Consider the following 14,557-nt stretch of genomic DNA (forward strand, 5'->3'; position numbering starts at 1 on the left):
AGATCAAGACCATCCTGGCTAACATGGTGAAACCCCATCTCTACTAAAAATACAAAAAAAAAAAAATTAGCCGGGCGTGGTGGCGGGTGCCTGTAGTCCCAGCTCTCAGGGAGGCTGAGGCAGGAGAATGGCATGAACCCGGGAGGCGGAGCTTGCAGTGAGTCGAGATCACGCCACTGCACTCCAGCCTGGGCGACAGAGCGAGACTCCGTCTCCAAAAAAAAAAAAAAAAGAAATTCAATTAGTTATTAGTTCCTCGACTCAGTGGTCTGCCTCCGCAGGAGAAAGAATTGCTTAGTTATTGCTGTTACCTTACACAAAACTAGGAAGCAGCACAGTGAAAAGAACAGGAGGCTTTGGTAGTAATCCAGCAGGAAAGGCTGTATATTGGGTTACTCTAGTGTCTGACAGAAGACCTATTTGTACAGTAACTATTCAGGGAAAGGATTTTGAAGGACTAGTAGATACTGGAGCTGATGTCTCTATTATTGCTTTAAATCAATGGCCCCAACACTGGCCCAAACAAAAGACTTCCATGGGTATCACTGGCATAGGGCCTGCTTCAGAAGTCTTTCAAAGTTCCTTGATTTTACCATGTCAAGGGCCGGATGGCCAGGAAGGAACAATTCAACCTATTATTATACCTATTCCTGTCAATTTATGAGGTAAAGACTTATTGCAACAATGGGGTGCCCACCAAACATCTGAAGATCTATCATGAGCCACAGCATCTAGTGGACCCACCTGTACAGTGCAAATTTAAGGTTTAAGGATTGCTTTTTTGCTATACTGTTGCACAAGAAGGATAAGCTTCGATTTGCTTTCTCTGTGCCTTCTGTTAGAAGGGGCCTGTTTCTCATTATCAGTGGAAAGTTTTACCCCATGGTAATTAACCAAAGAGGCAGAAGCTGAGTTACAGCTTGTAGAACAAATGCTTCAGCAATGGTATGCCTCCTGGCTACAGCCACAAAAGTTTTTGCTTCTGTTTTGCTAGATTTACTAACGTGGGGTTGAGGGTATGCTTGTGTTTTTGCAGGAGATGAACAAGCTGTGTGGGTGCCCTCAAGATGTGTACGACCATGGAACGGGAGACTGGAGGGACCCAACCATGGAGCGAGTTCCCCCAGTACAAGCCGTGGGCCAGCTGAATCTGAATGCAAAGATGGAATGAGGACCAACTGGAATCACACTGACATCAACCCCCATAACATGGGGGCAGATCAAGAAAACCACACAGAAAGCTAAGAAACTGCTGGAGCGCCAGGGTTTTACCTTTTGCTGGAACTCAGAGGTACAACAGATGCTTAACAGACCAATGCTTTCTGACTGAGCTCCTCTCTACCCTGAATACAAGAGACCCTAATAGTTAGGCAGGAATATCATCGCCCCTGTTCAGCATGAAGAAGTTGCAGAAGATGGACCTTCATCCTTCTGCAACCCTTAGGATTAAAGGTCCTCTTGTAAAAGGGAAGGGGGAAATATGTAAGAAGCATTCAAACCAGAGCGACTGCATTTTGAATAAGGGCTAAGATAAATGAAGCTGGATCACCAACTGGCAATTAAGGGCTGCACAGCCTGCAATTGCCTTGCTCAATTAATTTAAAAACAAAAGAACTTTTGGATTCAAAGTTGTGTTCGGCCACCTTTTATGCTAGCAATAGGAAATGTTACTCTTAAACGCCACCTGGAGGGCAAAGATGAAAATCTCACCCTCGATATTGTAAAACTAAAAGAGCAGGTTTTTGAAGCCTCTCAGGCTCACTTAGCCCTGCTCCCTGGAACTGATATTTTGAACAAGACAGCCAATGGGCTGTCCACAATCCTCTTAAATGGATTAAGGCCATTGGAAGCTCTATACTTGCAGATTTTGTTCTAATAATTATGTGTTTGTGCTGTCTCCTTTTAGTCTGCAGATGCGGAAGCCACCTCTGGAGAGAAAGCTGCCGTTGAGAACAAGCAATGATAGCTGTGGCGGTTTTACAAAAAATAAAAGGGGGCATGTTGGGGAAAAGCTGAGTGTTGGGAAAAATGCTGAGGCCAGACTTGCATGTCTGATATAATGTAAAAGAGTCTTGGAACATGTCTGGGGTCCAGGGTCCAAGACCCCTCATGGCCTTTGGAACACCAAGCTCTGTGCCAAAGGGTGGAAGGCCGCCCTGCTGCACCACAACCTAAGCCCAGGGCATAAAACCCCTCGTGGCTTGGATGGAATCCAGGGCTCAGGGCATAAAACCCCTTGTGGCCTCTGGAATGTATCTAGACTTGCTGGCTTCTTGCTTCTAGCACTCCCAGGCTCATAGAACGATTGTATCTTTTTTTTTTTTTTTTTGAGACAGAGTTTTGCTCTTGTTGCCCAGGCTGGAGTGCAATGGCGCGATCTTGGCTCACTGCAACCTCCGCCCCCGGGTTCAAGCGATTCTCCTGCCTCAGCCTCTCAAGTAGCTGGGATTACAGTCATGCACCACCACGTCCGGCTGATTTTGTATTTTGTTAGCAGAGATGGGGTTTCCCCATGTTGGTCAGGCTAGTCCCAAACTCCCGACCTCAGGTGATCTGCCTGCCTTGGCCTCCCAAAGTGCTGGGATTACAGGCATGAGCCACCATGCCCAACCAATTGTATCTTAAACTAGAACATGTTTCCCATTATCTCAAGTAGCAAAACATGTTCCATATGCTTCAAAGAAAATGCTAAACTGTCACAGCTATAGATCATGCGCTGATACGCTGCTTTCTTTCAACCCCCACATCCTCACCACCTGCTTCTTTGTTTGATCACCAATAAATAGTGCAGGCTTCCAGAACTTGGGACCTTCACAGCCTCCATACTAGCGTTGGCCCCCTGGTCCCACTTTATGCACTCTTAACTTGTTTTGTCTCTTTCCTTTGACTCCGTGGGACTTTGTGGCCCCCATGGCCTGGTGTTGGGTCTGATCACCGCAACACACAGCAGGGGATAAGATTAGTGATTTAGCAAAACAGCAGTCTCCAACCTTTTTGGCACCAGGGATTGGTTTCGTGGAAGACAGTTTTTCCATGGCCAGTGGGAGAGGGTTGTATGGGCATGGTTTGGGGATGAAACTGTTCCACCTCAGCTCATCAGGCATTGGTTAGAGTCTGATAAGGAACATGCAACCTAGAACCCTTGCATGTTCAGTTCACAATAGCATTCACACTCTTATGAGAATCTAATGCCGCCACTGATCTGACAGGAGGCGGAGCTCAGGTGGTGATGCTCACTTGCCCACTGCTTACCTCCTGTTGTGCCACCCAGTTTCTAACAGGCCTCGAACTGCTACTGGTCTATAGCCTGGGGGTTGGGGACCCCTGCATCAGAAGATATATTGGTTGAAAATAATCAGGTTGAAGGACGAAAAGGAGAAAAAAAGACTGTAAAATAAAAAGTATGAGATGTATAAGTAGTATCAGATGCAGATCATGGTGAAAATATCTAACATTGGAGTCCCAGGAGGAGAGGAAGAGAAGATGAATGTAAGTAATATCTGAAGAGAAATACTGTCCTAGAACTTTTAAAACTTAAAAAAAAATCAAGCTACAGATTTAACAAGTTCTGGAAACCCATGGCAAGTTAAATACAAAGAAAAACACACCTACGAACATCACAATAAAACCGCCAAAAACCAAAGAAAAGAAAAACAAAAAATTTAAGCAGCCAGAGACAGCCAAATTATCTTCAAAAGAACAAGACTGGTTGGCAGCTGACCAACAGGAACAATGGAAGTCAGAGGACAATGGAATGATGTCTTTAAAGTGTTAATAACTGCCAAGCTAGAATTCTAAACCCAGGAAAAATACTCAAAAAATCTAATCACAGAAAAATTAATTGGTACTCATGAACACTTCTCAACACTGAAACAATGAAAAGACAAGTCATAGACTGGGAAAAGATACACATCTAACAACTCATATTTGAATAACAGTAAAACATTGTCAATTAGAAAAATACAACTAGATTTATTTTAAATGGAGAAAATAAATAAATTTGAACAAGCACTTTATAAAAGGAGATATCCAAATAGCCAATCATGTGAAAAGGTGCTCAACATTATTCAGAGAAAGACAGACATTAAAGCCTGAACGTGGCCGGGCATGGTGGCTCACGCCTGTAATCCCAGCACTTTGGAAGGCTGAGACAGGTAAATCACCTGAGGTCAGGAGTTCAAGACCAGCCTGGCCAATATGGTGAAACCCTGTCTCTAAAAATACAAAAATTAGCCAGGCATGGTGGCACACACCTGTAGTCCCAGCCACTCAGGAGGCTGAGGCAGGGAGAATTGCTTGAACCTGGGAGGCAGAAGTTGCAGTGAGCTGAGATCACACCACAGCACTCCAGCCTGGGTGACAGGGCAAGACGCCATCTCAAAAACAACAAGAAGAAACCTGAATGTAATACCAGTACACCTCACCTGAGCAGCGACCATAAAACCAAATCTAGCCACATCTACATGATGATTATACATGAAGAAGTGAGATTTATCCCAGGAATCCAAGGCTGGTTTAACATGCAAACATGAAATAATGTAGTATACCATATTAATAATGGACAAAAACCACATGATCACAATATTTGCATTCAACAAAAGCATATATTTCACAATATATGCATTTTTTGTTAAATGCATCTATTTTCACAATTAACAAAATTTTCACAATTTAACAAAAAAATGCATATATTGTGAAAATGTATGCATATATAATGTGGAAAAAGCATTTAACAAATATCCAACACCTATTCATACTGAACTCTCAACAAACTAAGAAGGGAACTTCCTTGACCTGATAAAGGGCATCTCTCAAAAATCTGCAGTTAATGTCCAACTTAATGGTAAAAGCCTGAATACTTTCTCCCTAAGATCACAAGCAAATCAAGCATGTCTGCTCTCACCACTCCTCTTCAACACTGCACTTTATACCAGACATTCTAGACAATGCAAAGGGAGAAAGAGAGGGAAGGACAAAGAGAAGGAAGAAAAGAGCAAGGAAAGGAAGTGTTATGGACTGAATGTCTTCACCCTCAAATTCCTCTATTGAAGCTCTAACCCCCAGCCTGGCTCTATCTGGAGTAGGGAAGTAATTAAGGTTAAATGAGGTCATAAGGTTGGGGCCCAGATCTGATAGGATTAGTGTCTTTGTAAGAAGAGACATCAGAGGCTGGGCGAGGTGGCTCACAGCTGTAATCCCAGCACTTCGGTAGGCCGAGGCGGGCAGATCACAAGGTCAGGAGATCGAGACCAGTGTGGCCAACATGGTGAAACCCTGTCTCTACTAAAAATACAAAAATTAGCTGAGTGTGGTGGCACGTGCTTGTAGTCCCAGCTACTTGGGAGGCTGAGGCAGGAGAATGGCTTGAACCCGGGAGGCGGAGATTGCAGTGAGCCGAGATTGTGCCACTGCACTCCAGCTTGGTGACAGAGCAAGACTCTGTCTCAAAAGAAAAAAAAGAGAGAGAGATATATTAGAGATCTCTCTCTCCATTCACACACAACAAAGAGATCATATGAGTACACAGCAAGATGGTGGCCACCTACAAGCCAAGAGAAAAGGCCTCAGAATTAAACCAACCTTGTCAGACTGTTAATTTTGGACGATCCAGCCTCCAGAATAGTGAGGAAATAATTTTCTGTTGTTTGAGCCTCTGAGCTTGTGGCAGCCCAGGCAGAAGGAAAGGAAGGAAGGAAGAGTATCCATATTGGAAAGGAAAATGACCTTTCTTCACAGATGACATGATCCAGTTCAAAAGGTTGTAGGATACAAGTTCAATGTACAAAAAATTAATTCTATTTCTATATTATGGAAACAATACAAAAAGTAATTCAATCATAACACCATTAAAAAGAAGTGCAAGATTTGCACACTAAGAACTACAGAAATTGCTGAGGAAAACTGAAGATCTAAATTAACAGCAGAGACATTCCATGTTCATAAATTGGCAACCCCAAAATTGTTAAGTTGGCAGTTTTTCCCAAATCAATCTATAGATTCAATAAAATCCCTGCCGGGCACGGTGGCTCACACCTATAATCCCAGCACTTTGGGAGGCCAAGGTGGGCGGATCACAAGGTCAAGAGATCGACACCATCTGGCTAACATGGTGAAACCCTGTCTCTACTAAAAAATACAAATATTAGCCGTGAGTGGTGGCGGGTGCATGTAGTCCCAGCCACTTGGGAGGCTGAGGCAGGAGAATGGCGTGAACCTGGGAGGCCGAGCTTGCAGTGAGCCAAGATCACGCCACTGCACTGCAGCCTGGGTGACAGAGCAAGACTCCGTCCCAAAATAAATAAATAAATAAAATCCCCATGAAATTCCTATAGAATTTTTTACAGAAATTGGCAAGCTGATCTTAAAATATATGTGGAAATGCAAAGGACCCAAAGTAGTCAAAGCAATTTTGAAAAAGAACAAAGTTAAAGGACTTACACAATCCAACTAACTAACTACAATTAAAGTCATCAAGACAACGTGTTGCTGGTATATGGAGAGGCATATAAGTTAATGGAACATAATTTAGAACTCAGATATAAACCCTTACATTTATGGTCAATTCTTGACAAAGATGCTAAGTCAATTCAATGGGGGAACAGCTAGTCTTTGCAAGAAATGATGTGAGGACAACTGGATATCCATACGCAAAAAGATTAATTTAGACCCTTACATTGGACCTCAAAAAAAATGGTTCACAGATCTAAATGTGAGAGCTAAGAGTAAGTGTAAGAGAAAGGATATGAAATGATCTTTGTAACTTTAAGCAGAGTCCTTAACTATAACACCAGAAGCATGATTGCTAAAAGAAAAAACATAAATTGGAATTTATCAAAATTAAGAACTTTTATACTTCAAAAGTTTTTTCTTATACCATTAAGAAAAAAAAGACAAGCCACAAATATGGAGAAAATATTTGCAAATCATATTTCTCATTAAGTACTTGTATCCAGAATATATAACAACTCAACAATAAAAAGACAACTTGATTTTAAAATAGATAAATGATACAAACAGAGGGCCAGGCACAGTGACTCATAACTGTAATCCCAGCACTTTGGGAAGCCAAGGTGGGAGGACTGCCTGAGCCCAAGGGGTTCAAGACCAGCCTGGGTAACACAGTGAGACCCTGTCTCAATTTGGAAAAAGAGATTAATTCAAAAAGATACAAATATATATTACACCAAAGAAGCGTTATAAATTCCTAATAAGCACATTAAAAGATATCTAGTATCATCAGTCATTATAAAATGCAAATTAAAATCATGAGATACACACTAGAATGGCTATAATCAAAAGCACTGGTAAGTGTTTCTATGAATGTGGAGAAACTAGAACCCTCATGCATTGCTGGTAGGGATGTTAAGATTGTGCAATTACACTGTAAAAACTGCTTTTCTTACAATGTAATTTCTTAAAATCATAAATATAAACCTACCTATATGACCCAGCAATTCCACTCCTAGGTTCTACCCAAGAGAAATGAAAACATATTTTCACATAATGATTTGTATGCAAATGTTCATAGGAACAATATTTATAATAGCCCCAAGCAAGAAATAATAGTAATTCCAAAAAGTGGTGAATGGATAAAATGTGGTACATCAATTCAATGGAATATTATTCAGCAATAAAAAAGGAGCACACCGCTGATATATTCAGGAACATGGATGAACCACAGGAACTTTATGCTCAGTGAAAGAAGCCAGACACAAAAGTTTACATAATTATATGGTTCCAATTACCTGAAATATTCAGACAAGTCAAATCTATCAAGACAGAAAGCAGATCAGTGGTTATGTGGGACTAAGAATGGAGCAGAGATTGACTGTAAACTAGCATGAGAATACTTTTTGTGGTGATGGAAATGTTCTAAAACTGGATTGTGATGATGGTGTTATAACTATAAATTTACTAAAAACTATTGATATATATACTTACAATAGGTGAATTTTATGGTATGTAAATTATATCTCAAGGTATAAAAATGTGAAAAAATTAAATTATGGTTGGGTTTCAATTATTATAGTATGATAGGAAATTTAAAGCCATTTTAGAGTAGCCGTATCTAAGATAATAGGAACATGATTTTTTAAAAAGCTGGAACAATATTTACAAGCGATTTTAGCAAATTTATAAGAGATGGGGGCTAGTAAATAAATTGTATACTACTATATTATAAAATTCTCCATATTATTGCATTTTTTTTGAGACAGAGTCTCGCTCTGTCGCCCAGGCTGGAGTGCAGTGGTGTGATCTCAGCTCACCGCAACTTCCGCCTCCTGGGTTCACGCCATTCTCCTGTCTCAGCCTCCTGAGTAGCTGGGACTACAGGTGCCTGCCACCACACCCAGGTAATTTTTTTGTATTTTTAGTAGAGATGGGGTTTCACTGTGTTAGCCAGGATGGTCTCGATCTCCTGATTTCGTGATCCGCCTGCCTCAGCCCCCCAAAGTGCTGGGATTACAGGTGTGAGCTACTGCGCCTGGCCCTGCAAAATCTTTAAAAACCCTTCCTCGTGGCCAGGTGTGGTCACCTGTAATCCTAGCTCTTTGGGAGGCTGAAGGGGGTGGATCACTTGAGGCCAGGAGTTCGAGACCAGCCTGGGCAACATGGCGAAACCCCATCTCTACTAAAAAATACAAAAATTAGGCAGGCATGGTGGTGTGTGCCTGTAATCCCAGCTACTCAGGAGGCTGAGGCAGGAGAATCGCTTGAGCCTGGGAGGCAGATGCTGCAGTGAGCTGAGATCATGCCACCACACTCGAGCCTGGGCAACAAAGCAAGACCGTCTCAAAAATAAAAATAAATTTAAAACACTTCCTTGTTATGTGGCATTAACAAAATTATATTAACCCATGAAATGAATATATAATTCTTGTACATATCTAAGTGCATTGAGAGGTAGGATAAGGAAGACTGAAAATACTCTCAACATTGTTTGACTTTTTTTGTTTGTTTGTTGGAGACAGGGTCTCATTCTGTTGCTCTGAGTGCTGGAATGCAGTGGCGCGATCTTGGCTCACTGCAACCTTACCTCCCAGATTCAAGTGATTCTCCTGCTTCAGCCTCCCAAGTAGGTGAGATTACAGGTGCGCACCACCACACCCAGCTAATTTTTGTATTTTTAGTAGAGACGGGTTTTGCCATGTTGGCCAGGCTGGTCTCGAACTCCTGGCCTCAAGGGATCTGACTACCTCAACCTCCCAAAATGCTGGGATTACAGGCATTAGGCACTGTGCCGCATTGAGACAGGGTCTCGCTCTGCCATCCAGGCTGGAATGTAATGGCATGATCTCGGCTCACTGCAACCTGTGCTTCCCAGGCTCAAGCTTCAGTCTCCTGAGTAGCTGGGACTATAGGTACATGCCACCATGCCCAGCTAATTTTTTGTAGAGACAGTTTCGCCATGTTGCCCAGGCTGGTCTCGAACTCCTGAGCTTAAGCAACCTGCCCACCTTGGCCTCCCAAAGTGCTATGATATATATATATATACACATATATATATTTATTAAACAAGAGAAATAAAAATGAAATAGCCAACACGAGAAGACAGAAAAAAGAAGAAAGGTGTAAGTTTTAAAGTGTCATAAAAATAAAAGCTGAAGTTAATGAATTAGAAAAACAGAAAAGCAGAATTGATAAGTCCAAGAACTGATTCTTTTGAAAAAGCTAAAAAGTTTTTTCCACTAATGGAAAAAACAGCCAGGCACAGTGACTCACACCTGTAATCCCAACACTTTGGGAGGCTGAGGCAGGAGAATCCCTTGAGCCTAGGAGCTGGAGACCAGCCTAGGCAACATAGCAAGACTCAATCTCTAAAAAAAAAAGTAAAAAAAAAATTAACCAGGTGTGGTGGCGCATGCCTGCCTACTCAGGAGGCCAAGGTGGGAGGACTGCTTGAGCCCAGGAGTTGGGAGGCTGCAATGACCCGTGATCAAGTCATAGTACTCTAACCTGGGCAACAGAGTGAGACCCCCAATTCAAAAAACAAAAGAAGTCTGTTCTTTGGTTTTCATAAAGAATGCACACATACAAAGCTTACAAGTTTCTAGGAGTCTTTGTTTTTGAACTGGAGAATTGCAAGGATGGTAGGGCCTTCACACAGACCACAGGCAGACAACTCCAAGTCATACCACAGATGTTTGTGTTTTCATGTCTTTTTGGTTGGCATGGGTTGAGCGAGGTTCTCCTTGCCCATTCAGGCCACACAGCACCAGCCTTCTACCCCCTCACCAGCTTCTCAGTGTCCCATTCTCTCCCTCTGTCATGCAGATTAGTTTGTCCCATGTTGCTTGGACATCTTACGACACTTATGCCCTGAGCAGCCTAAGCAACATGTTACACACACACACACACACACACACGTGCCACAGTTCTTTCTCTACAATGAACTCTGGGGGCCATGGTAAAGGTAATACAGCTAATAGCATTCCTTCTCACCTTTCAGGAAGGACAAGGTTATCTAGGACTGGGAGTGAAAGTTTCTGACATGGCTCAGCCCCACATCCTGCACTTCTTGCCCATCCAGCAGGATAGCCCAGGCCAGGAGCACAGGCACGGACCAGAGGCAAATGTCCCACTCAGGAATATGCCCTATGCCTCTCAGCAGGCGCCTGGACCGCCCAGGTGAGGCCTGGGAGCCCCAAGTTGGAGAGGAAGGCAGCCTACCTGGATGAAACTATGCTTTTTGTCTTTGTTCTTCAGGAGCATGGCACTCCGCCACTGCAGGTACTTCTCCTGGTGGGCGTGGATCTCTAAGGTGAGGGTGGAGTTCCGACTGTGGTAGTCCTCAAGATTGGGGGCGGGCTGAGGTGGTAGGGCAAACAATTTCTCATCTGTGAGTTCTTCTTGTGAAAGGGGCATCCCAAACTCTTGGCTCAAGTCTTTGATCATAGCAGAGGAGGGCAGCAGGTCCCTCACTGTCATATCCCAGAGGGTGGTGCTGTTATAGCAGATGTCGTGGATCCTGGAACAAAGAACCACTGCCCCACTGAACCTCTCCTACCTTGCAAGACAGGTGTAATCACTCCCATCCTACAGCAGGAAATGAACACTCAGAGGCTGCTTAGCTGGTCCCAAGTCCTGGAGCTTGTGACTAAAGAGCTCCGATTCCAGTCTACTGAGCCTGGGCTCCTGGCAAAAGCCTCCTTCTCTGTCTTCTCCCCAGCCCCCAGAAGCCAAAGGCTGCCCACGGTTTGCTCTGAGTGCTGCTCTGTTCCTGTGTCCTTAGCCATGCTTCCTCTCCTCCCATACCCCATGGGGACACAGCCCCACCAGCTGCCCATCAGGGATGTAGAGCACAGAGCCTTCCGCACCAGGAGGACATCATGCACGGAGCCTCAGGGGGCTGGCTGTTAATAGAGGAGAAGGAGGAGGCTGGAGAGAGTCCTCAGCAAAGCTCAAGGACCTCCTCAGCCCCGAAGCCTCCTCCTAGGTGCCCTCTGCCATGGCCTGGTGTGCAGTGGGCATTGGGTCCAGAACCCATGCTCAGTCATAGCTGTTGGCTGCTCACTGTCTCAGCTGCCTCCAAAGTCCACTGTGCGGTAGGTGCCTGCCCTCACTCTCACTGTCCCAGTGACCCTGGCCCAGCCTTAGCCTTTCTGAATCTGGTTTCCTCACCCTCAGATAGAAATAAAGCCATATGGATGCAGCTACCTTGGATGCAGTAAGCACTTCCTAAAAAGTGTTCTTCTGTTTCCTTCATAGAACCCTCAGCTACCTCCTGTCACCTACCAGGCAGGACCGGGTCTGGCCTCCTTCCAAATGCTGTGGCACCACCCCACATGCCAAAGGTGAGGGCCACAGAATCAAAGAAAAGCCTCTTAGCCCCACCAAGTTCTTTCTCCTTCCTATCTCTCCAGCCTCCTCCTCCTCCTTCATTAATACATCCAGCAAGCACTAGCTAGGGCCAGACCTGTTGCTGGCTCTAAAAATATAAAGACAGGGTTTGTACCTCCTGCCCCACACCCAGCAGCAAGTGAACTGTCTGCCTGCTGAACATCTCTGGCCCTTCCTCAACAGCAGCCTCTCCTGCCCTGGGGAAAGAAGCAGCCCCCTCCTCCATGCCCCCACTGGGTCCCAGGGCATCCCACTGCCTGTGTTCTTTATGTCATCTCTGCTTCTGAACTGTGGCCTCCTGAGAGTGGGGACTGGTGTGCCCACAGCCCCCCTAGAGCCAGTGTGAGCCAGCAGCTGCTCAATGAGGGAATGGTGAGACCCTGGTTGCCCAGCTGGAGTGCAATGACGCAATCTCGGCTCACTGCAACCTCCACCTCCTAGGTTCAAGCAATTCTCCTGCCTCAGCCTCCCAAGTAGCTGGGATTACAGGCATGCGCCACCACGCCTGGCTAATTTTGTATTTTTAGTAGAGATGGGGTTTCTCCATGTTGGTCAGGCTGGTCTCGAACTCCCGACCTCAGGTGATCCACCCGCCTTGGCCTCTCAGAGTGCTGGGATTACAGGCGTGAGCCACCATATCCGGCCTGTTTTTGTTTCTGTTTGTTTGTTTCTGAGATGGAAGTCTCACTGTCGCCCAGGCTGGAATACAGTGGCTTGGTCTCAGCTCACTGCAACCTCCGCCTTTCAGGTTCAAGAGATTCTCCTGCCTCAGTCTCCCAAGTAGATGGGATTACAGGCGTGCGCCACTACACCTGGCCACTACACCTGGGGTCTCACTATGTTGCCTAGGCTGGTCTCAAACTCCTGGGCTCAAGCCATCCTCCCACCTCAGCCTCCCAAAGTGCTGGGATTACAGGTGTGAGCCACTGTGCCCAGCCCACACCTGGCTATTAACAAATTTTTGTGGAGATGAGGTCTCACTCTGTTGCCCAGGTTAGAAAATGGGTTTTAACCAGCCACTCCCTCCTCAGGCGATTCTAGGACATGCCCCAAGAACAGCAGACACGACAGAGTCACAGCATCTGGGCGGATGGTCCTCCTCCCCCCACCATCTGTTGGGGCCACTATCTAGTTGTTGGATGCCCCAGCTCGCCTGTTTGGGTGCAGAGTGTTAAGAAGTGCCTCTCCCCCCAGGGCGCAGGACCACATGCGGGCTGCCACTGCCCACCTGGCTAGTGCCTGGAAGACCCGCCTCCGCTCAGTGTCTCGCAGGAAGAACACCGCCTGCTGCAGCAGCAGCTCCGTGGGCTGGAAGAGGTGCACATGGTACAGGATGGCCTCCAGGTCCCCATAGAGCCGGCTGCGGAACAGCAGCTGTGAGTTGTACAGCACCTTGTATTTCCCGTGTTCTGACCTGGGAATCCTGTAAGAGACAGAAGGCCAAGAGCTAACTTGTGTGGCAGCTTCCTGGGACACCGTGGCGAGGGTGCACTGTCAGGTACAGCTTTTATGTTGTTTAAAAACAAGCCCAGGGGCCGGGTATGGTGACTCACGCCTATAATCCCAGCACTTTGGGAGGCTGAGGTGAGCAGATCACCTGAGTTCGGGAGTTCGAGACCAGCCTGACCAACATGGAGAAACCCCATCTCTAGTGAAAAATACAAAATTAGCCAGGCATGGTGGCACATGCCTGTAATCCCAGCTACTCGGGAGGCTGAGGCAGTAGAATCTCTTGAACCCGGGAGGCAGAGGTTGTGGTGAGCCAAGATCGCGACATTGCACTCCAGCCTGGGTAACAAGAGCGAAACTCCATGTCAAAACAAAAACAAAAACAAAACAAAATGAAAAAAAAACAAGCCCAGGCAGGTGGAGGCTGCAGCAAGCCCTGATGGCACCACTGCACTCTAGCCCGGGCAACAGAGTGAGACCCTGTCTCAAAACAATAACAAAAGACAAGGTTGGTAATGAAGACTATACTAAGATAAAAATAATAGCAATTTAAAAGTATAAAAAATTAACTAAAAGGATAGAAAAAAACAAAAGGAATATGATGATGATGAATGCCTCCTGGTAGACACAACATCTTTCAAAACCTGGGGCCTTGACAGAGAGCTGGCAGTGAAATGCTGAAACTGACCTGATCTGGCTCATGGCCTGTGCCTCTCACCCCCTTCCTGCCCCCACTCAGCCCCTCACCACCCCTCCAAGCCCTGCCCTGGCACTTGCACTCTGCACTATGGCAATACCAGCCTGGCAGGGTTTCTATGCACAGCCTGCTGTCATTGCCCTGCACTGGCCTATGCCATTCCTCCACCTTTTTGAACCTGGTGAAGTCTACAATGCCTTCATCGCCCCTTCAGGAATCTGTGTGCTTGGTCAGGGATAGGTCCTCTTTTGTGAAGTATTGGTTTGGGTATTTTGCCCATACTTTCCTTCCACTGGGAGGTTTTCTTATTGATTCACAAGACTTTAAAAAATATATTTAGGATACTAATTATTGGTCAGTTCCAGACACTGCAAATAATTTTGTTTGTAGCTTGTCTTTTCACAATTTTTATGGTGTTGTGAAAGTTGATCACATGCATTGGGTCATTCTCATCACACCCAACTAAAACAGAGTCGACAGGCGGGGAGAAAGCACCCAGGGCACGTAGCACTGCTCCAGGAATGTCATTCTCCACAGCCTGGCTGCTGAGGCCGCCTGTTCCAACCTGAA

At 45.4% G+C, this 14,557-nt stretch overlaps 1 protein-coding gene across 5 annotated transcripts in view; it reads right to left on the minus strand.

Annotated features, from left to right (window-relative positions):
* The window catches only part of CFAP92 (cilia and flagella associated protein 92 (putative)), an 80,136-nt gene that overhangs the window by 12,214 nt on the left and 53,365 nt on the right, over positions 1-14,557 (minus strand). For all 5 annotated transcript variants that reach the window (XM_054482141.1, XM_063662611.1, XM_054482144.1 and 2 more), the window contains 2 exons: positions 13,070-13,264; positions 10,672-10,969 (listed from right to left, as the gene is read on the minus strand). In XM_054482141.1, coding sequence (XP_054338116.1) covers positions 10,672-10,969; positions 13,070-13,264 — 493 coding nt within the window. The remainder of the gene's footprint in view (positions 1-10,671; positions 10,970-13,069; positions 13,265-14,557) is intronic.

The sequence above is a fragment of the Pongo pygmaeus genome, chromosome 2 (assembly GCF_028885625.2).
Source record: "Pongo pygmaeus isolate AG05252 chromosome 2, NHGRI_mPonPyg2-v2.0_pri, whole genome shotgun sequence".
Taxonomy (NCBI): domain Eukaryota; kingdom Metazoa; phylum Chordata; class Mammalia; order Primates; family Hominidae; genus Pongo; species Pongo pygmaeus.